General features: G+C 39.4%; 1 protein-coding gene across 4 annotated transcripts in view; it reads left to right on the top strand.

The window, feature by feature from the left end:
* HS6ST2 (heparan sulfate 6-O-sulfotransferase 2) overlaps window positions 1-26,020 on the top strand; it is a 286,476-nt gene that overhangs the window by 237,946 nt on the left and 22,510 nt on the right. For 2 of the 4 annotated variants that reach the window (XM_035711895.2, XM_035711896.2), the window contains one exon: window positions 697-783. The exons of the other annotated variants lie outside the window; for them this stretch is intronic. In XM_035711895.2, coding sequence (XP_035567788.1) covers window positions 697-783 — 87 coding nt within the window. The remainder of the gene's footprint in view (window positions 1-696; window positions 784-26,020) is intronic. 4 annotated transcript variants of the gene reach the window in all.

The following is a 26,020-nucleotide window of genomic DNA, read 5'->3' as shown; positions in this document are numbered from 1 at the left end:
CAAGTGATTAATTTGTCTGCGTTTATTAACCTGATGAGATTAAGCAGACCTTCCTAGTGATTTATTTCGTAATTGTTTCCAAGGTTTGACATAAGCTGTGGAGTTATTGAAGGTGGAGATTTAAATTCAATTACTCATGAAGCAGGTGGTGCTTTTCCTGAAAGAATATCTGAATTCACGGCCTTTCCATGTTAACATTATGAGTGGAATTTATTAATTCATCTGATAGTATCTCCCAAAGACTTTTAGAAGTCATTTGGCATCCACATACTTCACTAAAAGTCAGCAGCTTCAGAACTGAACTTGTAATACATACACTCTAGAGACTGAAAATAAAGGATTTTATGTTAAAGACTAGTTATTTTTACACAATATTTTTACAGGAACCTCCCTTGGGGCCTGGGCTATGGTGCTATCATTAATGGAATCCACCAGCTCAAGCTTTGAATGCCAAAAGGATAGCTTTCTTTAAACTTGACCAGTGGTTCCCACTCTCTTTACCTTTGAAGGGCACCACTGGATAAAATCATGGTCTATTTTGACAGGAGAAAGAGAGAGGCAGGGAGGGAGTGAGAGAAAGAGAGAGAGACAGAGAGAGAGAGAGGGAGATTGGAAGTATTTAAATGAAATGACTAATTGCTTTTTGTCTCTATGGTCATTGTTGTATATTTTTTTCTATTCTTTCTGTGGGTATAGTAAGGATAGACGAGGTTCTCCAAACACTAATCCAGGTGCCAATTCTCCATCATCCACAAAGGCACGGAACACATCTAAGAGTGGGAAGTAAGTGAAAAGTGTCCCTGTGCATTTAACACAGCTGTCACCAAGCCTTGTGCCGTCCTCATTTTGTCATTTATTCATACTCATTCAACGAAGATTTGTGGAATGCCTTCCACGTGCCTTGCCCTGGGCTAGTCACTGGGGAATTTAAATGAGTAAAGCATGTGTCAAGAATATGGGGTATATGAAGGACTGAAGATGTGGGAGGAGAGGAATGGGAAAGTCAGACTGAATGTGAAAGGCAAGGATCTAAAGCAATGCAAGATTTGGACTATGTGTTTCAAAAATTAAAGAAAGAAGCAGCAGCACTGCTTCATCATTTTACGAGTTGCAAAACCCATGAAAATCTGTCTTTGACCCTTACATTAAGGTTGAGGGTTGAGCCAAAAAATCTGGAAAGTCATTCCATGAATGTCCTGGTTTAAGTACATTTACATTGTAACCATATCACTGATTTATGTGATACATTTATTCTTTTCCTAGTAACCAGCATGTAACATGTCTTACATGAAACTGTCTTTGTGGTATTGCCAAAGCTTGTATTGGCTGAATATTTGTGATGTTAGATTTAACTATTTGGGTTAATTCCAGAAAATAGCATTGGCTGATCCCACCGATTGGATTCAGCAGAGCATGCGAACCCATGCAGATGACATACCTCTGATTAGATGCTTCCCCTTTGAAGTGGCTGCAGCTTCATCCCTTTGGTGAATGACTTGGGTTCTCTGTAGGCCATGTCTCTAAGTGGCATAGGGCATTGTGATAGGTAGAAATACAGCCCAGAAGGAGTACCCAGCCTGCATCTAGGAGAAGATGAAAGATGCCTTAATCATGCTAAAAGCTCTAATCTAGCAATAAGATATGTCAGTACAAGAACATGGTTTTGCAATGAGAGGTGAATTTGTAATGGTCATATATTTTATGTATTCAGTGTTGGACCATAAATGCTGCACTTTGAATATGATCTTATAGTCAATTCCCAAAATGAAAGTTCTGTTGGCTGCCTTTTTCCCCCATTTCTTTTCCTCCTGAATCCCATTTCAGGTTTGCATATAAAGTTGAATGTGGGCTATCTTAGAGAATATAAAAAGCTGTGCTGAAGACATAAGACTAAATCTCTGAGCACTTATAACTCGTTTCAGTTATTTATCACCACACACCACAATCAAAATGCTGTATAAATTATGAAGGAAGGGAATTGATGCACACAGTCCCCAGCAGATGAATGTTTCCAAATGAGTCCTGATTCACTGTCAGTGTGCACTCTCAGTTAGCAGATATGGCACTGGAAAATTGCTTCTAGCCCCATGCTTGCAGAAATGGCAGGCTGCCCCTGGGCCCCTTGCATACACCTATCATGCTGACAGCTGTAGGGCACCATCTCCATTTATTAGACCCTGATGTTTCATGAAGGATGCTTGTGGTTGCTGTTGCACTTTGAAAGGGGCACTGTTTGGTTTCTTTTGGCTTTAGAGGGACCTAGTCTCTTACCTTTTGAGTGAAGAATCTCAGTGTGAGCCACAAAGGGAGTGTTGGTCAAATTTGAGTTCAGATGACACAGAGAATGCATACCTGATACCATACTCAGGTTGTGAACAGTAGGAGGTCCACATAAATACATTCTTAAGTAAATAAACGTGATCTTATAGAGCACTTGCTGTATTTGGACACATTCCAAGCTTCTGCCACCATGATGGCCTCCCTCTTTGCACATTCTGAGCTGGGTGCCTTTTAGTTGCTGTGTATGTGACTCACAGATTAAGGTAATTCCTCATTATTCTTCATTATTTTTGTTATTAATGAAAACTAAAAAATTCTCCACTATCCTTTTCATGGATATGTGTGCCAGGTCCATTGATCTGACTTAGGTCCCATCAATTTTTGGGAAGTTTATATATAGAGTGCATGCTCTCAGCCAACTGAGCACTTGACAATTTTGTCTCATTAATCCTCAACACCAGAAGCTTATGAAATAGGCACTATTATTATTTCTGTTTTATACATGAGGAAATTGGAGAGGATAGTACGTGCCTCCACAAGGTCTCCAAATGGACATTTTTGGTAAATTATTTTTTTTGGTTTTTATTACTTTAAGATGATAACTCAAATACATTGAGTGTTTATTTTGTGCCATTGTGCTAAATCCTGGGGTTGTGCAGACAAATACAAGATATAATACATGCCTTCAAGGACTTCACAGTCTCCTTGTGGGAAAGAGAGGAGACAGGATGACAAGATAGTATTTACAATGAAGCAGTCACTGGGTTCTGTTAGAGCCCCAATAGTCACCCCTAACCAACACCAGGATTGTGGTGAAGAAGATGTCATGTGGGGATATCAATGAAGATTTCTGAGAAGAGACCCCTGAACCCTTTCATTTTCCCACTTACCCCTCAGGTAGCAAGGCTAGGTCAGAAGAGGAAAAGGAAAGGAAGTCACAAAGATAGAATCCCCTAACATTGATAAGAACAAGTTGGAGCTGTGAATTGGGTCAAAACTAAAACCAAATGGCCAATTCTGCCCTTTTTGGGAGACTCCAATCCATTGGGGGCCAAGAGAGATGCAGTGAAGCATTCAGAGTAGCTTAAAAAACCTACAGCTTGAAAGTTCTGTGACTTCTGCTTGCTGTTTTGTTGCCTGGATCTGAGCTGGGTAGCCAGCCCTGTGTTTCAGGGAAGAGCAGATGGAATGGGATATATCTGAGCAGCAGAGCCAGACTACCTTGGCAGTGACTTTCAGGGAGATACATGCAATTTCTTCTATGCCAACATTGAGCCAAATTGACAAAGCAGAAAGAAAAATCAGTGCAGAGCCATAACTCTGATATCAGGAAACATAGGTTTTATAGAGGTTGACCCATGACTAGTCAGGCCAGACCACTACATTTAACCACACATTTGGTTCCCTTTGGTAATGTTAATATGTTATTCTGTGAAACACATCATGCCAGAATCAATGCATTTGCTAACCCATTGGGTTGTTCCTAGCAAGCACTTAAACTGTCACAGCTGAGCATGCATGGCAATGACAAGAAGCCGTTATGAATTTTCATTTTGTATCAGAACACACTTTACATGAGACCAACCCTTTTGCTGGACAGATAAGGACACTGAGACTCAAGAAGGGTCATTCAGGGCAGCCTCTGTGGCCCAGTGGTTTGGCATTGCCTGCAGCCCAGGGTGTGATCCTGGAGACCCGGGATCGAGTCCCACATCAGGCTCCCTGCATGGGGCCTGCTTCTCCCTCTGCCTGTGTCTCTAACTCTCTCTCTCTCGACTGTCATGAATAAATAAATAAAATCTTAAAAAAAAAAGAAGGGTCAGTCATTTTCCCCAAGTAGCAGAGGTCAGCCTAGAATCCTGGTCTTCTAATATTTGTCACCTGCTCTTTTTACTATCATCTATTCTACAATTCTTCTCCTAGATAGCAAGGTACTTCAGCTAATCACACCAAAGGAGTCTTGGAGCCTGGTCTCAGGATGTCCACCTGAGTGCTCTTCTCTCCATATACCATGACATGTGAGTAAGCTCTGGCAGCCACTGTGAAAATGGAGACTTCGGAGGAAGTAATTTCTCTTTGGGGAGAAATTAGAATCATTCCACTTTTTAAAAAATGTAGCAATAGTGATGATGAAAGGAAATAGTGTGTACTTTCAAACACTTTCCTTTTGCTCTAAACTAACACCATTCTGGTTATGTTTGGACAGTCACCCATTCTCAACATTATTGTTGAGGGATCTTGAACCTTTAATGCCCCATCATCAAGACAACAATAAAGAGAACTCATAGATCTCCCTCAAATCAGTCAATCAAGGTTGAGGGTGTGTGTGTGTGTAACATTTAGAAGCATTAATTAAAAAACTAGATTTCAGGCAGTTGCAGACTACTATGGAAACTAGGCAGCCCCTCAGCCTGAAATGTTTTCCATAGTCTTAGGCTATGGAATGATAAGAAGTAAGTTCTATTTTCAAAGACTTGTGAAGGCGATGAATATTACAGGACCAGGGCAGAGAACCCAAGCACAGTGCCTGGTAAATGATACCATAATTGTTGAATTAAGTACCATAAATGTTGGCTTAAAGTAATTAAGCCAGAGAGGGAGGAATGCTAAAATAGAGTCAAAGGAGTACAGAAGGGGAATATGAGGACCAAGTCAACCTTGCTCACTTCACAAATCTGCCTGGAGCTGACCCTAGTAGCAGATGCCACAGGAAGATGGACTCGAACCTGTCTTTGCCAGAATTGTCTCATAATAAGCAGACTTGTTTATCTATTTAGCAGTCTCTAGATGAGAGCAGTTAGGAGCACATAGCTTCATAAATAAACTAAACACACCAACACTCCTTTGGCTTTGGTTGGCAGGAGCCAAATGAAAAACTTTCCACCTTTAAAAAGAAGTGAAGTCTTGCTTGTTCTGTATGGACTCAGCATGGTGCAGTTATATGTTCAGATTCAGCTGTTTATATGTGTATCCCTGGAGTCTGAATCCTGCACACCATGATCTCATGAGTGTGTCATGTCTTCTAACTGAGAGCCAAGCATTTCACAGTAGTCTGTGACTATTGCTAAAACCCCCAGTTTTGCCTCTCTGTATGAAACTGTGTGTGTGTGGGGGGGACATTCACTTCAAAATGTTTGTGTGCTATATGAACATAACAATCAGGTGGCCAAGTATTCAACTTGTCAAATAGTTCCTGTAGTTTTACCTGCTGATGATGTCATCGGTGCCTTAGTTTAGCTATGAGACTAAATCTAGTATCACAAAGTCTTGTGACAAACCGAACTGTTAAACTGACTGCAATCTCTATCTCTGTCTTTCTCTGTAGTTACTCCTTTGTAGAAAAAGATAAATGACAGAAGCATAAACTGATGTCAGAATGCATTCCTACCCCCCCCCCCCAAAAAAAGAATGCATTCCTAGAAGTGGCTTTTAGTCAACTGTACCTGAGAATCAGTTCACTTGTAGCTTAATTGCCTTTTCCTCCAATATTCTCCATCTGGGATAGTGTGAGACTTTCGGTCATAACAAAAAAATCAAATCTATTCCAGAAAGTGCATTCATTAATAAGGCAGGAAAGTAGCCTAAGATATTTGAAAAAGACTTCCAATAACAAGGGGTAAATAACACACAGGCTGGACATACTTTGGGGTTTAACCTAGAGCTAATGGCTACAGCACAGGGCTTTTCAAAGATCGCTTGAAATAAATTAATCGTGTAGCTTTGTGTGTATTCAAAAGGACATCAGCTTTGGAATCAGAGAGACCTGGATTTGAATCCTGGCTCCACCGCTGATTACCTTTGTACCAATCTCATTAGGCCATTGTGATGATGAAATGCCATAATCTAAGTAAGAATCTCCCAGTATCTGGCACAGGATAAGTGCTTAATAATGTCACCTAGTGATTATGCTTGCTTCAGCTGCCAACCTATTGCAGCTGGGAACACGGTGACCTGGCCAATATGATTCTGACCAAATGAGAGCTCTAGATGGTACAGCTTGCATGGTTATCTGCTTTGCCAACTTTGAAAATGGGAAAGCAGAAGCCCCAAAACCACTAGCATCACATAAATAATTCCTGCAGATTAGGTTAGATAAGAAATTAGTAGTAAATCCAGGAAGAAATACTTCAGCCATGAAACATTTTCTAGCAGTTCTGCATGTATCTCTGTGATGGTTAAGATGAAGAGTATACTTACTAACATAATAGATGCCCCCCCAAATACCTGACTGTCCATGGTTCTACAGCTTAATCAAGAAGACTGATTCTGTTAATGGAGCTTTGGAAAGCAGGAGCCATCTTTCTCCCTTCTTACCTGTCATACAAAACCATGGAGTCAACATAGCGCTCCCTAGAACAGTGGACCTTGGTAACTCTCTTTTCACCTCTGAAATATACAAAATTGAGAACTCTCAGGGACTCCTGGGTGGCTCAGCAGTTGAGCGTCTGCCTTCGACTCAGGGCATGATCCTAGGTCTGGGAATCGAGTCCCACGTCAGGCTCCCTGTGAGGAACCTGCTTCTCCTTCTGCCTATGTCTCTGCGTCTCTCTCTGTGTCTCTCATAAATAAATGAATAAAATCTTAAAAAAAAAAGATTGAGAACTGTCACTTGCATTGCTCTAGCATAGCTATGTCCAGTTCCCAGGTACTAGCTAGAATTCCACTCCTGCTCTCCTGCTCAAGAAAACCTAGGAAAGCCAGGAAGAGTGATGTTAAACAGGACTCCCATATTTGCCTACAAGTAATAAATCTCTGTCTCTGTCTCTCTTTCTTCTGCCCTCCTTCGCTTCCTCTTCCCATCTGTCTGTCTATCCATCCGTCAATGCTACATCTGATCTTTCACCTCAATATTGTTAGTTCTCAAACCAGCTCTTTCTGAGCTGAGGGAATTACAGAGGCTAAATAAGAGGCATCTTCTAGGGGAGGAGGGCGGGGGGTGGGGGTGAATAGGTGACGGGCACTGAGGGGGGCACTTGACGGGATGAGCACTGGGTGTTACTCTGTATGTTGGTAAATTGAACACCAATAAAAAATAAATTTATAAAAAAAATAAAATAAATAAAAACAAACAAAAAAAGAGGCATCTTCTAATGTCTCCAGGCCAAATATTTGTTTTTCAGAAAACTAACCTATTAAACATGGCTCACTATGGTTTCCAGTACTATGAAAGTATGGGAACATGGGGCAAAACTGATGTGCTATCTAAATTATTATTATGAACCCATTAGTGGCTAAAAATCTGGAATGTAGAAACATTTACGTGTATAGCAGAACTTTGTAATTTGATGAAATTCAGTTTATCAGTTTTTTCTCTTCTGGATTATGCTTTTGGTATCATATCTAAGAAATCTTTGCCTAACTCAAAGTTGCAAAGGTTTATACTTGTGTTTTCCTCTAGATGTTTTATACAGATTTAGGTATTACATTTAAGACAATTATTCAATTTAAGTGAAATTTTTTTATTTGGTGCAAGGTCAAGATCAAAGGTTTTTTTAGATTTTTATTTTAATTTTGTTTGCATATGGATATCCACTCATTCCAGTACCATTTCACTAGAGGAATATCTTTCTCATTGGCCTACTTTGGTATGTTTGTCAAAAAACAGTATACTTCTAGACTGAATATATATATATATATATATATATATATATATATATATATATATATGGATCTACTTCTAGATTCTTTGTTTTTTTACCTCTAGATTCTCAGTCAATGGATATACTTATCCTTATACCAATTCCACATTGCCTTGACCACCCTAGGTTTATATTAGTCTTGAAATCAGATGGTGTGAGTCCAACTTCATTCTTCCTTTTCAAAGTTGTTTTGGATATTCTAGGTCCTTTATATTTTCATGTGAATTTTAGAATCAGCCTATACATTTACAGGGAAAGAAAAAAAGCCATCTGGGATTTTGGAAGGGATTGTGTTGAATTTATATATCAAATCTTGGGAGAGGGTGGTTTAAGATGGCAGTATAGGAAAACCCTGAACTCACTTTCTCCCATGGACACACCAAATCTATAGTTATATATAGAAAAATTCTTTGAAAAAGACCTGTAAACAAGCTGAATAGCTCCTTCACAGCAAAGGGTAAAAAGGCCAGATTGAGATGAGAAGGTGAGATAGAGACATAGTCTTGCCAAAAAACCCACCCCTGTGGGCATGGCAACCCACAGATAGATGGAATCTCACAAATATAGGGCATATCCCTGAGTTTGAGCCCCACATCTGGCAACCCTAACCCTTGGGAACTGCACTAGATAGACAAGCCTCCAAAACATCTGGCTTTGAAAACCAACATGGCTTATAGTCAGGAGACCCAAAGGTCTGGAGGAAACTGAGACTGCACTTAACAGGCTCTTACAGCCTCATTTGCCCTGGGACCCATGGCAAAAGCAGCAGGTTGAAAATGCCTAGACCGTGTGTGAAGGAGATTTATTGGCTAATTGTAAAGTGTCTGCTGAAGGCGCAGGGATGTGTTGGAACTCTTTCTGCTGATGGGGTCACTTGAAGGTGCCATATCTGTACTCTCCTTCTATCTTGCTAGTGCTGCATGCCCTGGACTATTGTACCACATGACCCTGCCCAATCAAACCTGTTGGGTGAGCTTGCCACAACCATGTGCTCCCCTGTGACCCAGCCAAACCAAATAAGTGCATGCAACCCATATAGGGAATGCTCCTTGAAGACCTGACTCTGGTGGCCAGGGGGGCTTATGTTTCTATGCCCCACAGAACTGAAACAATTAAAGAAACAGTTCCTGGCAGGCTACTGCCTCCAGGGGGCTGTAGACAGCAGAATGAGACACACTCTTTGTTTTCCTATGACCACTCCTTCAAGACTGGGAGAGATTGGTGGTTTACCTAATACACAAGACAAACACAGAATGTCTGACAAAATGAGGAAACAAGGGGAATGCTCCAAATGAAAAAAGATAAAGCCGCAGAAAAAAACTTAATAAAAGGGAGATAAGGAATTTACTAAATAAAGAGTTCAGAGAAATGGTTATAAAGATGCTCACCAATCTCAGAAGAATGAATGACCACAGAGAGAACTTCAGCAGAGAGACAGAAAATATAAGAAAGCACCAAACAGAAGTCATGGAGCTAAGGAATATGATAACTGAACTTCAAAGTATGTTAGAGGGGCTCAACAACAGACTAAATGAAGTAGAAGAAAGGCTCAGTGACCTGGAAGTTAAGAGAGTAGAAACGAAAGAGAGAGAGAGAGAGAGAGAGAGAGAGAGAGAGAAGCCACCCAACAGAGCAGCAAAAAGAAAAAAGAATTTCTAAAAATGAAGATAGCTTAAGAGACCTATAGAAAGAACAACATCAAGTAGAAAAATATTCACATAATAGGGGTCCCAGAAGGAAAAGAGAGAGAAAGGGACATACAACTTATTTGAAGAAATAATGGCTGAAAACTTCCCTAGCTTAGGAAAAGAAACAGACATCCAGATAAAGGAAGCCTAGAGAGTTCCAAATAAGATGAAGTCAAAATAAGAGAGCCATAAAGTGTCAAATTAAAATGTCAAAAATTAAAGCTAAAGAGAGAATCTTAAAAGCAGCAAGAAAAAAAGAACCTGTTATATACAAGGAACACCCTCCTCTCTCCAGCCCATAAGAATGTCAGCTGATTTTTCAGCAGAAATTTTGCAGGCCAGAAATGGCATAATATATTCAAAGGAGCAAAAACAAAAAACTTCTAACTAACAATATTCTACCTGGCAAGGCTATCATTCACAATTAAAGGAGAGAGACAAGAGAAACTAAAGGAGTTCACCACCACTAAACCAGCCATACAAGAAATGTAAACAGATTTCTTTACATTGAAAAGTGCTAATTAGTAATAAGAAAACATACAAAAATAAAAATCCAACCGCCAAAGGTAAATATGCATTAAAGGTAGTAATCATTTATAATGCTAGATGAAGGCTAAAACACAAAACTAGTAAAACTAGTAAAAATAACTAAATTACAATAATTAATTAAGGGATACACAAAATAAAAGATATAAAATGTGACATCATTGTGTCACATGTGTATGGGGGAGTAAAAAATGTAAAATCTTAGAATGTGTTCAAACTTAACTTGCCATCGGTCTATGTTGATACATATATAGACTGATATATGTAAGCTTAATGGTAATGACAAAGCAAAAACCTATAGTAGATATACAAAAGATAATGGAACCTAAACATAACACTAAAGAAAGGCATCAACTACAAGGAAGGAGAGCAAGAGAAGAAGAAAGAAACAGAGAGGAACAACAAAAGAGCCAGTAAACAACAAACTGGTAATAAGTACATACCTTATCTATAATTACTTTAAATGTAAATGGACAAAATTCTGTAATCAAAAGACAAAGTGGCTGAATGAATTAAAAAAAACAAGATCCATCTACCTGCAGCCTACCTCAGATAGAAGGGGACACACAGACTGAAAGTAAAGGGATAGAGAAAGATGTTTCATGCAAATGGAAACCAAAAGAAAACTGAGATAACTACACTTTGGGGTAGATAAAATAGACTTTAAAATAAAAATTGTAATAAAAGACAGAGATGGGCATGGTATAATGATAAAGGGATCAATCCAGCAAGAAGGTATAGCAGTTATAAATCTTTATGCACTCAACATAAGAGCACTTAAATATATAAAACAAATGTTAACTGACCCAAAAGGAGAGATCAACAGCAATACAATGATAGTAGGGGAATTTAACACTTCACTTGCATCAATGGATAGATAATCGAGACAGAAAATCAATAAAGAAACTTCAACCTTAAAGGACACATAGGATATATTAGACAAGATGGAGTTAATAGATATATGTAGAACATTCTATCCAAAAGCAGCAAAATACATACTCTTCTCAAGTGCACATGAAACATTCTCCAAGATACAATATATGTTATATGATAAAATAAGCCTCAATAAATTTAGGAAGATTAAAGTTATATCAAACATCTTTTTAAACCACAATGGTATGAATCTGGAAATCAGTCACAAAAATAAAACTGGAAAAATCACAAGTATGTAGAGATTAAACATGGTATTGAACAACCAATGGATCAACAAGAAGTCAAAGGAGAAACCAAAAATACCCAGAGATAAATGAAAATGAATATAAGGGAAGGGAGAAGAAATGTGTGGGAAATATCAGAAAGGGAGACAGAACATAAAGACTCCTAACTCTGGGAAACGAACTAGGAGTGGTGGAAGGGGAGGAGGGTGGGGGGGTGGGGGTGAATGGGTGACGGGCACTGGGCGGGGGCACTTGACGGGATGAGCACTGGGTGTTATTCTGTATGTTGGTAAATTGAACACCAATAAAAAATAAATTTATTAAAAAAAAGAAAATGCAACATACCAAAATCAGTGGGATGCAATGAAAGCTATTCTAAAAGGGAAGTTCATAGAGATACAGGCCTACCTCAAGAAACATGAAAAATCTCAAATAAACAATCTAATGGAACTAAAGAAAAAGGAACAAAACACAGAGTTATTAGAAGGAAGGAAATAATAAAGTCCTGAGCAGAAATAAATGAAATGGAGACTAAAAAGACAAAAGGAAAGATCAGTGAAACTGAGAGCTGGCTCTTGAAAAGGTAAACAAAATTGATAAACCTTTAGCTGACTCACTAAGAAAAAAGAGAGAGGGCTCATATAAATAAAATCAGAAATGAAAGAGGGGAAGTTAAAACTGATACCAAAGAAATACAAAGGATCATAAAAGACTACTATGAACATTTATATGCCACCAAATTGGAAAACCTAAAAGAAATAGATAAATTCCTAGAAACACACAATTCTAGGACTGAATCATGAAGAAAGAAAATCTAAACAGATTTATTACTAGCAAGGAGACTAAAAGTGTAGAACCAGATGGCTTCAGTGGTGAATTATACCAAACATTCAAGAAGACTTAACACTTATTCTCAAATTCTTCCAAAAAATTGAAGAAGGAGGAATGCTTCCAAACATTTTAGGAGGTCAGCATTACACTGACAAGGATACCACAAAACAGAAAATTACAGACCAAGCATCCCCAGTGAACACAGATGCAAAAATCCCCAACAAAATATTAGCAAAACAAATTCAAGAATACATTAAAAACATCATATGCCATGATCAAGTAGGATTTATTCTAGGAATGAAGGAAGGTTCAACATCAACAAAGCAATCAATGAGAGTCACCACATTAACAAAATGAAAGATTAAAATCATATGATCATCTTAATAGATGCAGAAAAAAGCATCTGACAAAATTCAACATCCATTTATGGTAAAAACTCTCAACAAAGTAGGTATAAGGGCAGCCCGGGTGGCTCAGTGGTTTGGTGCCACCTTCAGCCCAGGGCATAATCCTGGGGACCCGGGATTGAGTCCCACGTCGGGCTCCATGCATGGGGCCTGCTTCTCCCTCTGCCTGTGTCTCTGCCCCTCTCTCTCTCTCTCTCTCTCTCTCTCTCTCTCAAGAATAAATAAATAAAATCTTTTAAAAAAAAGTGGGTATAAAAGAAATATACCTCAACATAATATGAACCACATATGACAAGGCCACAGCTAACATCACACTCAATGGGGAAAAGCTGAAAGCTTTCACTATAAGATCAGGAACAAGACAAGGATGCCCATTCTCACCACTTTTATTCAACATAGTATTGAAAATCCGGGCTGGAGGAATTAGTCAAGAAAAAGAAATAAAAAGCACCCAAAAGGAAGAGGTAAAACTGTCACCATTGGAGGATAACATAACTTTATATATGGAAAACCCTAAAGTCTCCACCAAGAAACTCTTAAAACTAATAAATGAATTTGGTAACATTGCAGAATACAAAATTAATATATGAAAATCTGTTGTATTTTTATACACTAACAATAAAGTATCAGAGAAATTGAGAGAACAATCCCATTTAAAATCACATTGAAAAGAATAAAATACCGAAAAATAAATATAACCAAGTAGGTGAAAGACCTCTACCCTGAAAACTGATGAAAGAATTTAAAGAATACATAGCTAAATGGAAATATATTCCATGCTAATGGATTGGAAGAATTAATATTGTTAAAGTGTCCATATTACCCAAAGCAATGTGTAGATTCAATGCAATACCTATAAAAATATCAATGGCATTTTTCACAGAGATAGAACAAATAATCCTTAAATTTGTATGAAACCACAAAAGATCCCAAATAGCCAAAACAATCTTGAGAAAGAATAATAAGCCTGGAGGCATCATACTCCCTGATCTCAAAATATACTACAGCGCTATAGTAATCAAAACAGTATGATATATTGGCCTAAAAACAGCATGTAGGTCAATAGAACAGAATAGATAGCCCATGCTATCTATATAGATAGACATATATATAGGTAGATATACACCCATGCATATATTGCCAATTAATTTACAACAAAAGAGGCAAGAATATACAATGGGAAAAGGATATTCTCGTCCATAAATGGTGCTGGGAAAACTGAACAGCTACATGCAAAAGAATGAAATTGAACAACTATCTTAACACCATACACAAAAATTAATTCAAAATGGATTAAAAGCTTGAATATGAAACTAGAAACCACAAAAACTGCTAGAAGGAAACACAAGCAGTAAGCTTATTGACATTGCTTTTGGTGATTTTTTTTTAATCTGACTGCAAAGGCAATGGAAACAAATGCAAAAATAAACAAATGGGACTACATCAAACTAAAAAGTTTCTGCACAATGAAGGAAGTCATCAACAAAGTGAAAAAGCAACCTACTGAATGAAACGGTATTTGCAAACATACATCAGATAAGAGGTTAATATTCAAAATATATAAAGAATCCATACAACTCAACTAAAAAGAAGTCAAATTAAAATATGGGAAGAAGATCTGAATATACATTTTTCCAAAGAAGACATTCAGTTGCCACCAGGCACATGAAAAGATGCTCAACACCACTAATCATTGGGGAACTGCAAGTCAAAACCATAATGAGACATCATTTCACACCTGCCAGAATCGCTATTATCAAAAAGACAAGAAATAACAAATGTTGGCAAGAATGTGGAGAAAATAAAACTCTTGTGCACTGTTGGTAGGAATGTAAATTGGTGAAGCCACCGTAGAAGACAGTATGGAGGTTCCTTTAAAGACTAAAAGTAGAACTATCACATGAACTAGCAGCTCCATCTCTGGGTCTCTATCTGAAGAAAATTAAAGCACTAATTTGAAAAGTTATATGCACCCCTATGTTCATTGCAGCATTATTCACAATAGCCATGATATGGAAACAAAGTGTTAATTAATGGATGAGTGGATAAAGAAGATGTGATATATGTCTATATAATGGAATACTACTCAGGCATCAAAAAAGAATGAATTCTTGCCATTCACAACAACATGGATGGACCTTAAAGGTATACTGCTAAGTGAAATAAGTCGGGCAGAGAAAGACCAATACCATGCAATTTTTAAAAAATTTTTATTTATTTATGATAGTCACAGAGAGAGAGAGAGAGAGAGGCAGAGACATAGGCAGAGGGAGAAGCAGGCTCCATGCACCGGGAGCCCGACGTGGGATTCGATCCCGGGTCTCCAGGATCGCGCCCTGGGCCAAAGGCAGGCGCTAAACCGCTGCGCCACCCAGGGTTCCCAATACCATACAATTTTAATTATACGTGGAATCTAAAAAACAAAACAAATGAACAAACAAAACTCATAGATGCAGAGAACATTTATTGCTAGATTGAAGGTGGTTTTGGAGGTGGGCAAAATAGGAGGAGGGGTTCAAGAGGTAGAAACTTACAGTTATAAATAAATGAGACGTGTGTATGTAATGTATAGTATGGTGACTATAGTCAATAATATTTTACTGTATATTATGTAACTTCATATGGTAATGGAACTAGGCTTACTGCGGTGATCATTTTGCAGTGTATACAAATATCAAATCATTGTGGTGTAGGTCTGAAACTAATATAATGTTATATGTCAATTATACCTCAATTAAAATAATTGGGGAAGAACTGACATCTTAACAATATTAGACCTTCCAAGCCACAAACACATGGTATTTCTCCATTTATTTAGATCTTTTATTTTACTCAGAAATGTTTCATAGTTTTCAGTGTACGTGTCACTCATATCTTTTGTCAGACATATCCCTAAATATTTCATACTTTGATACTATAGGAAATAGTATTTTTTCAATTTCTAATTGCTTACTTTTCATATATATGAGTACAATTGATTTTTTTATATCAATCTTGTGTCCTATGAACTTGCTAAAGTCACTTATTAGTTCCAGGAGCTTTTTTTGTAGATTCCTTTGAATTTCTGCATAGACAATTATGTCTTTGTAAATAAGAACAGTTTCATTCTTCTTTTCCAATATGGATGCTTTTTTTCCTTAACTTATTGCACTGGCTGGAACCTCTAGTACAGTGTTGAATAGGTATGATTTTTTTGTTGTGCAAATCATTTCCACCAATTTAACATTGTAAAAAGACACATTTAACAATGGAGTGATAGTTGAACAATGATAGTATTCTCTAAAGATGCAACTTGGGGACAAAAGATTGATTGCTGCCTTTATCACATAACCAAAGCTAGTTTCCCACAGTAATGCACAGAAATTGCATCAGAGAAAAAGTAGATCCTATTCACAGAGGTGCAGAACAAAAAGCAAAAAAACAAAATGAAGAACTCTAAAGTTTATAGAATCTCATACATTATTCCCATTGTTCTCATTTTCTTATTTGTGTTTTCTTCCTCTCTCCTCTCTCGCTTCTGCCCCCTCTCTCCCTTCATGAGTTCTTGAAAAGCAACAGTATAGTATAATGGTTAAGATGGCACACTCTGGAGCTTCTTTAAAATCCCAACACTTCCATGGGCAAGTTAATCTCTCTGTGTATCAGTTTCTTCACTTGTAAAAAGAGAATAATGCCTGCTTCATAGAATTTTCTTGAGGATTAAATTCTCCCTTCATTCAAACATTTTGTTGAGTGCTTACTAGGTACTAGGTACTGTTGTAGACTGAGGATACAGCAAATAACAAAACAGACAACATTCCCTGCCTTTATGCCTATTCTTGTGGAGGAATACTGTTATTAAACAAATAAATAATATCTACAGTATTTTAAAAAGGAATAACTCATAAGTGGGGAAAGGGACATGGTAGGGGGATGAGGAGTGGTGCAGGCAGGAAATGTGTAAATTTAAATAGTGGTTGGGGAAGACCTCACTGAAAAGTGACATTTGAGGAAAGATTTAATTTATTTAATAAGATAACATATATAAAGGAATTAGAACCATTCCTTGCATATTGCAAACATGTAATAATGTTTTTATTAGCTACAATTTATTGGGTGCTCTCTATGTTGCAGGCACTGTTCAAGATTCTTTACATAATATTATCTTGTTTAATCATTATAATAGGCCTATAAAGCAAAGGTTTTTTTTTTATAAAGCTCCTTTTATGACAAGGAATCGGAGATGACGCTGGAAAGTTCCAGGTCACATAGCTTATAGGTGATGGGGCCAAGACTCTGACCATGCCTGTGCTTGTCCCATGAGACTAAATTAATTCATCCTTTCTGGAGATGCCCTTTGTACTTAGAGACTGTAGGAGACCTAGGTTCACAAAGGTGAGATGACTGGTCCTGCTGCTGGAGGCCTTTCTCAAAGGGAATAGTATTGATCAGTATTGAGAAGATTTTGCAGGGGCTATGAAATGTGAAATCTCACCTTCTCTTTAGTATTCCAACTTGAAGATAAGGATGATTGTATCTGAGACTCCCCTACCAGCACCTGGTGCTGACACTTCCATTACTCTGCATGCTGCATCATGAGCAGGGAGGACAGAAATAAAACATCACTGGTCAGTGGCTGTTACTTCATTACACAACATGCTTTGAGTTTTCAGGATGGTTGCTTACTAAAGATTAAATAAAAAAGAAAAATGAGACAGAACTCAACTCACCGATGATGAAACTATAAATTTTGTCTGGAAAATGCTGGTGATGCTGTCAAATTCAGACCACCATCTGGTAGTGCTTGCTTGAAGTAGCATTTGTACTGAATGACTAAGGTGTCACATACGTTTGAAGCACAAATTATCTGTGCACAGTGCCTAGAATCCCTAGAAACTTTGCGGGTGGTGAAGATGGTCCTGGAACATCATGTTGCTTGGAGGATATGTGTATGTGATATCACAAGCTACTGTTGGGTCACTTGGGTGGGGTTGAATGTGGCAGGAGAAAGGGACGATTGAGAAAACAGGCTATTTGATTTGACTGGATAATTTAATCAAAGTGATCAGTTGGCTAGTCCTGTGCAGTCTGGCAGACCTGATATATGTTTGGCCATGACTGTCTGCAAAGCTCAGCTTGAACTGGCAGATACATATGAGGGAGAAGGGAAGCAAGTCTGAGTAAGCCTGAAATGCCTAATAATAAAAAATAAGTAAATAAATAAAAACAAAAAAATCATTACTTGCATAGCATTTCATAGTGCACTAAGAGTGTTCTCCTCCATTATCTCATGTAATTTTACCAACAACCATATGAAGCAGAAATTATATCTACAGCTTACAGATGGGAAAACTAAGGCTGAGAGAAATGACATATTTTGCTCAAAACCACAGAGATAGTAAGTAGCAGAGCCATGATTGAAACCAGGGCCCATTTTTCTCTAAATCCTAAATTATTTTCCCTCCTCCATAGAGCTCAAGAGCAGGCTGCTCAGAAAATCAGGCTGCTTAAATTTAGGCACCTGACCAACAAAACAAAAAAGAAAAAACTAACAAAACATTCTTGACAAGCAGGTAGAGAACTTACAGAATGCATTCCCAACAAAAGGAGTAAGCAAACACTGCCAACAGTAACAAGGGCCAGGAATTGAAAAATGAGCAGTACTCTTTATTGGGTGCTTCCTGTGTACCTATTTGAAGTGCTTTAAATGCATGAGTTTTCTCATTTAATCTTGAAACCACCCCATGACATTGGTTCAGGAACTGATCACACGCTTAGGTGGCATGGATCACATTCAATTTGGCAGATTCCCCTCACGGTGGATGTCCAGGTGCCTCAGCAGAGACAACCTCTAAGTGTGGCTGTATTGTGGAGCTGAGCCCAGGGCAGTGATTCCCCAAGTCTTGGAATCTAAAGAGTTTTGCTTTAGGAGCATCAAAGATCATAATTGACTAAAGTAGGAGTGCTAGGCTTACCTCCAGGTGGCTCGACAGCAGTGTCTTTCTCATCATTGTTGGGGAGGAAACACATGCTCCACTGGCTTTAATGGGAAGCTCTGCATGTCTACCTTCATTTCCCCTAATCATGCCTATGGAACCTTCAAGACTTCAGTTGTCATCTTTGTCAGAAAATAGTATGCTCCCCCTCCATACCCACGTGACTCCCCAGACTGCTCCTCCTCCTGTGAAGTGCAAATCATCCTTGTCATCTCTCCTAGCATTTCTAGGAGGGTATGAAAACAATTTCATATCTCTACAGGCCTCACCAAAAAATAACCAGGCACACATACACTTTCTAGTGATTTTCAGGATTCTGGGGAGAAAGTGTGAGTCCACATAAGGGAAGTCAACAGGTTCATGTCTTTGCCTGAGAAAGTCTACCATCTTTATGCCAGGTCCGCAGTGGTTGCCCCTAATATTCATTTCTCCAGTCTCCTTTATCATTCATATTTTGAGGAGTAATTAGACATAACCAGCTTTGTCCCTGTAAACATGCTAAGTTTGGCAATAGGAGGTTTCTTTACCTGAGTATCCAGGTCTCTATCACCCACCTGCTGGCAAAGAAGAAATGCATAGTATTGGGGATAGCTGTTTATTTTTTCTTCTCTCTTGTGATATGGAAGTCTGCATTACCATTCATTTCCAAATGTCTACAAGGCATTTTGTGCTGGCATAGGAGTACCAAGAGAAAAAACTATTCTCCCCCCCCGAACTCCTGCCCTGCAAAGGCTTCCTGGGCGAGAATCTACCTTCCCAGCACCATTCTCCATTTCTATTTTGGCCTTCAGCAGATAGGAAAAAAAGGCTAAAAGAGGTCTAAAGAAACTACCTGGGATCACAGAGCCATTGCAGTGTACTCATCATGCCCATCCTTTGTGTAGATCAGTGGTTTTTCCATCTAGGCTCTGAAGCAGAACCTCAGTGCCTGCTGAAACGGGATGATGGGGAGTCTAAAGTGGTAAATAATGAGACTCCAGGCCTCCTCTCCACATCTTTCTGAGTGAGTCCATTTTAATCTGTTTTTTTTTTTTAATTCATGGGAGACACATAGAGAGAGGCAGAGACACAGGCAGAGGGAGAAGCAGGCTCCATGCAGGGAGCCCAACATGGGACCCAATCCTGGGACTCCAGGAATCATGGCCTGGGCCAAAGGCAGGTTCCAAACTGCTGAGCCACCCAGGTTGCCCTTAATCTGTTATTTATATTGAGTTCTGAATAAAGTATATTTTAAATTTTTTTTTGTAGTTTTTTTAATTGAAGTTCGATTTGCCAACATAGAGTACTTTTTTAAAAGCCCTGATGGACAGCATAAATTTGATAATCCAGCCTGAGAATACTCAGAGTGCATAGCGTGGGACAGCAGTCTTTAGCCACCATGGCCTGGCTCCCCAAAGACAGGCAAAGCAGCTCTGACTCTTGGGCAGTGTGGCAGCCTCCTTTCTCAATTCTGCAAGTTCTTAAAAACAAAAAGAGAGGAGGAGAAGGAAGAAGAAGGGGACAGGGGAGAAGAAGGAGAAGAGAAATAGAAGTACATTCCCTCCTGTGGCCAAGTTGCTCTGAACAGATGAAAGGAACCAGACTGACAGGTGATTGTTCACTGAGACTACAGCCTAAACCCAGGTAGATCCTGAAATATTCAGAGGGAAAATAGTGCTCAGGTTTTGAGTGATTTTCCTCAACTAGCTTCTGCTCTGAAGACTGAATACACACTATTTCCACTCCATTTCCTTAAACTGGCCTCTGTGCTTGGCTGTAATGAAACCTGTTGAAAAAGAAAAGACCATCAGCTAGGGGAGAAGATTATTTTCATTGCCAAAGCCATCCTCTCTCCAAAAATAGTTAGGTGGGGTGTTCAGGCCAAAGTCTGTATTGTTCATTTGAATGCCATGAGAAAGCCCATGGGTTTCCTAATATTTCTTCATTGTTTTATATAATCGTATACCCAATTTTGTTTTTATTTTAAAACTCCCTATATAGGGATGCCTGGGTGGCTCAGAGGTTTAGCGTTTGCCTTCCACCCGGGGCATGACCCTGGAGTCCTAGGATCGAGTCTCACATCGAGCTCCCTGCATGGAGCCTGCTTCTCTCTCTGCCTATGTCTCTGCCTCTCTCTCTCTCTTTCTGTGTGTCTGTCATGAATAAATAAATAAAATCTTTTTTAAAAACTCCCTATATAGTGTCTTATGTTCACTGACTAATTCAACCCTATCACCAACTGTCTTGTGTCACCATCAGCCCCAGCCCTCCCCTCTCCTTGGTTATACATACCTCTTTGTCTGCCAAATGTCCTTTAGTTTATACTGTTGTGCCAATCTTCATTAACCTCCATCCTTCAATTATACCTGTCTAAATCCTAATTTATTGGAAAGAGCTCAGTCTTTTGAATTAGGTCAGTATGGGTTTATATCCAAGCTCTTGTGCCTTAGATGAGTTACTTAATTTCTTTAAGCCTCAGTTCCCTCATCTGGAAAATAGAGATAATAATCAGACCTCCCTCTCTAAGACAGATTCAGTGAAGTAACTTCTGTAAATCTTCTGGTCCATAATGATGCTCATTAAATGTTATTATTGTTACTCCTCATATTGCAAAACACCATTAATATGCCACTCCTTCTGTGTCTCTCCTGATGCAGCCTGAGAGCATCCCTTCCTTTTTTCTTTTTTTTTTTAAAGATTTTATTTATTCATTCATGAGAACACACAGAGAGGATTGAGAGAGAGAGGCAGAGACACAGGCAGAGGGAGAAGCAGGCTCAATGCAGGGAGCCCGACACGAGATTCGATCCCGGGTCTCCAGGATCACGACCTGGGCTGAAGGCGGCGCTAAACCGCTGAGCCACCCGGGCTGCCCCCTTTTCTTTTTTTAATATAAGACTTATTTTATTTATTTGGGGAGGGGGCAGACAGAGAGGGAGAATCCTCAAGCCGACTCCCAGTGAGTGGGCAGCCCAACATGGGGCTCAATCCCAGGACCCTGAGAACATGACCTGAGCCATAACCAAGAGTCGGACACTCAACTGACTGAGCCACCCAGGTCCCCAAGTACACACCTTTTCTTGAACAGAATCCATTTAGCATTTAACGAGGTACTGATATGTATTCATTAAGTCAGTCAGCAAATGTTTGTTGTGTGTCTAGTGTGTGATGGGCACAGTTCCAGATGCTGGAGTGGGGTGAGAGTAGAGAGCTATATGTCAGAGGAGGGGAGAGTAGAGAGTAGGGCTGAAACAGGCACAAAATCAGTCATTACTCTTAAACATCTTATTTCTAGTAGAGAAGCTGCTCGTGTACACAGATTAACTAGAATCCAGGGAACAAAGTGGTATGCTATTCAAAGAAGGGGCTACTGGAGATGTGGCTGGAGCACTGTGGATGCTTGGGCAAAGACAGAGAAAGTTCTGGAAATAGGGCTCTCATTCTTATTGTTACCTTTCCCCATTGGCTGATCTCTGGCTAACTTATTGCTATGGCTCCTTAAGAAAGAGTAATTCTTTTATCTTCCACAGAGCATATCAGAGTATATCATGGGCTCTCATCTCAGCATATGCACTTATATGAGACACTTTTGTAAAGTGTTCATAGTAAACAGAATAAAGTGTCTTCAACACACCTCAGGAAAGACGACCTATTCATTTGTTTCATGGAATTGCAAGAGCAGAAAGTGAATGCACTGTAACTCAAAATGTGAAAACGTTAAAATGACCTAGCCCAATTTTTGAATGAATAGATAATAAATAAATTCTTCTCCTTGAGCCTTAAAGATCACTGGGCTTATTTTAAACATAGAGCATTGTGTTGAGGATTTTAGTATTGAACAGAGCATTGCATACCTTCCACCCACCCAAATCAGCCCATGATATTACAGACAGTGCAGGAAGCACTTCCGGGATGCTCTTAACCCCACAAGCTTGTTTCTTTAATCTACCACTTGTCTCTGCCTTTCCAAACCTAGTTTCTGGGAAATTGTGCCTGATGGTACCTTTGGTGATTGTCAGAACCATCTTGTTTGTAACCATCTTGTTATAGCAGACTACTGCTAGGCCAGTGGGAAGTCAGATCCTCCTACCTCATCTCAGCACACTATCACCCTCCTCTTCATCTTCCTCTCCCCCTCACCCCACAGTAGCCCTTTACTTCATTAACTGAGTCTCATAGTCAACAGTAGACTAACTTTTTAAGACAGATTCTAGGGATGCCTGGGTAACTCAGCGGTTAAGCCTCTGCTTTTGCCTCAGGGCGTGATCCCGGGGCCCTGGGATCCAATCCCACATTGGGCTTCCCACAGGGAGCCTGCTTCTCCCTCTGCCTATATCTCTGCCTCTTTTTGTGTCTCTCATGAATAAATGAATAAAATCTTTAAAAATAATAAGGTAGATTCTAATGACTTGGAATTTGTCCTAACAGAGACTGAGCTGAACTTAACAAGCATCAATGAGGAATAAAACCCAGAGAGTCAAAAGACTGGGGGTCTAGCTTTGGATCTGATCCTCACTAACTGCCACCTTGAGAAAGTCACCCTTTGAAGCTCCATTTTCTGTGCCATTCAATGAAGGGACTGGTTTGCTGACTAAAGTAGAAACAAGTAGCTGGGCAACTCCCTATCACCACTATTGGCACAAATAATGGAGCTAGAAACATGAGATTCTTCCCAGGTAATTTACTACTGCAGCATTTTAAGGGTGGTGGGCTGGGAAGATGAGCTTTAAAGGAGCAGGGGGGAGGTAATTCACATCTCCCAAGCTAGTGTTTATAATAGTCTATTAAGAACACATTTAAAAGAAATGGCCTAATTCTGTAGTTTTCTACCCAGGACAACAGGCCAGTTCAACCAAAGTGGTTTTTGAATAGGGCCATAAGCAAACCCCTTTCAGGGAAACCCAGAGCTGCTTTGCACAAAGCAGAAAAGTGGAGTTCCCCCCTAATACATTTAAAAATGGTCACTTCACCATTGCCAAACTTCATTACCACTCCTAAGAGCTAAAGCTTCGAGATTAATGATCCTCATCCTAAAGAAAAGGCAATGAATGTTAAAAGAAAAAAACAATCGCCAACACATGCTATTTACTATTCTGCATTCTTTGAGAATTAATGTCAATAATGCTGTTACACTTTTCAAAATAAAGGATGGAGTTTTCTAATTGTCTAGTAAAAAAAAGTTCCAAGACTGAATCCCCAGAGAAAAAAACCTGAGTTTAAATCATTAACACCACAAATTTTTGATAATTGTGGAGTGTTTGCAAGTGCCTTAATCAGGATGGTATGTCTAAGTGGCCCATTTTAATTTTATCACACTGATTAAGTTTCTGTAATCTAATATATGTTGCATTTCCAATTCAATTAAATGAGAGTCTCCTGCCATTACTAGGTATTACCAAAATACTCTGATGGGTGAAAACTAGACTTGGTATTTTCAGTTGCTACTGACTTCCTGATTATATAATCCTGTATTAAATGAAATCAATAAATGCTCAAATGAAATTTGGCAAACTTTAAGGACTAAATATGCTTTCCCCATCCATGTGGTATATTTTCACCTTGAAGCGTGGAGCGCATTAGTTGGAACTCATTGATTACCTTTAGTGATAAATTTTACAGGGCTCTCTCCCCTCATACACCAGTTCCTAGAACAGTCTATCCTGTAAATGTGGGTAATGAATAGGCATTCTCTCTATTATATATGTATTTTACTTGTGCCTCTTTTGGCTGTAGATAAGGGTTATCTTATGTAAAAGCAATTGCTTTGTAAATGTAAATGTCTATTGGGTCATCGATCACCCTGGAGGTGGAAGAAACAGAACAATAAGGGGAGTTGTGAAAGAAACTATGTAGGGATCAGAATGAAGAAAATTGCTAAGTCCTTAAGGGATTGAATCTATGAAGCTAGAGACTGTGCTGGGGGATGGGATAGAAAGAACAGCCTGGAAGCTACTGGGAGAGGTGTGTTGGAGCAGCCCCCTGGCTTGCACCTAAAAGAGGCCTTGCTTTCTTAAGGTCTTGAAGACCAATGAAACAGAAATGGGCCCAGTCAGTGTAAGTTTGGAGCAGAAGAGACTGAAAAGAAAAGCCTGACTTAATTAAGTTGGATCAGGGCACTATGGATGCCTGTCTTTTGCCTGTCTTCCAAATCCTTGCCCTTCTGGACAACCCATAGGGGTTGTGAGAGTCTTATCTGAAAATGGACCCTTGGGGGTGACAGTTACTTGCCTCACCCTGGAGGAAGTGGGCACTTGAATAGCTTTGGGTGGGATCAGCAGGCCGGCAAGCCAATTGGTGAGTGCAGGAACCCTCTGGGTAAGAGTGCCCCTGCCATTTTCTCATAATATGTTAGGTCCTTTTATGGATTCTGGATTTCAAAACCTGCTGCAAGCCAAATGTGTGAGTCACAGAGTAATAGAGCCCTCTAAATCAATTTGTAAGACATCCTGAAGATAAACAAAAGAGGAAAGGCTTTCTATTTTTGCACCACTTTTTTTTTTAAATATCCTGCCTACTTCCAAAAGGATTTGAAGCGACTTCCAAAAGGCTTTCTTACTCATGCCTAGGAGTATTTAAGCACTATTTATTAAAGTTGAATGCATGTGTATATCATATAAATAGAGACGAATTATTTTATAAGGTTGTGCATATACCTGGGATCTCTTGGTTTATACAATGAGTAAACTCTGGGGGAATCGTTAGGCGAGTGAAGTGTTCTTCCCATTCTTCCCAGGGTGTCTTTTGAGTTCCCTCCCCCCAGCATCTGCAATCTCCACAGGGTGCTCTTCCTCCCATGGAAAATTTCCCTGTGTATCCCATACCTGTAAGGACATTTACTTTCTAATAAAAGCATGTGCTAATAAAAATGAACTAGTGACTGTAAGAGGCTTAATATGTCAGGTACCTCAATGCACAGAGGATTTCCTGTAATGGTGGAGAGAGATTCGGGGACAGAAATCATGCTGTACGAGTCAGCCCCAACCCCTAAGGAGTGTACAGCCTAGTTCCAGACAAAAAAAAAATCACATGTATAAAAATTCAAGGAAGAGAGGCAAGTACTGACTCCATGTGCACTTGGAGCTCAGAGAAGGGAAAGAGCAATGTCATCTGGATGGAGCCCCATGCAATGTAAGAGCCTTTTGGTGGTGCCCAAGTACTCAAGGACAGCTGTAGGAAGAGATGAGACATCACCTCTCATATCCCTGACACCTCTGATGTCACCTCTTCCTTTTTATTCTATGGTGTCCTCTCTCTCTACTCTTTTCTCCACTCTCTTTTCATCCTTTCTTTCCTTAACTGACCCCCTGACTCCCCTTTCTTCCCTTCCATCTTTTCCACCTCTCCCACTTCTACATCCCTTCATTCTGTCTTTATGATGAGTCCTCTTTGCTCCACTATCTCTCAGTTTCCCTCAGGCAGTTGCCTGATCATCTTACATAAGGCCTAGAGGGGAGCAATGGGGCACAGGAACCCTGAATATGGGTACCCCTAAACCTAAAGCCTGGTGGAGGGCAAGTG

The sequence above is a fragment of the Canis lupus genome, chromosome X, assembly GCF_003254725.2.
Source record: "Canis lupus dingo isolate Sandy chromosome X, ASM325472v2, whole genome shotgun sequence".
Taxonomy (NCBI): Eukaryota; Metazoa; Chordata; class Mammalia; order Carnivora; family Canidae; genus Canis; species Canis lupus.
The sequence above is the reverse complement of the archived record's forward strand: the minus strand, read 5'-3'. Positions and strand labels throughout refer to the sequence as shown.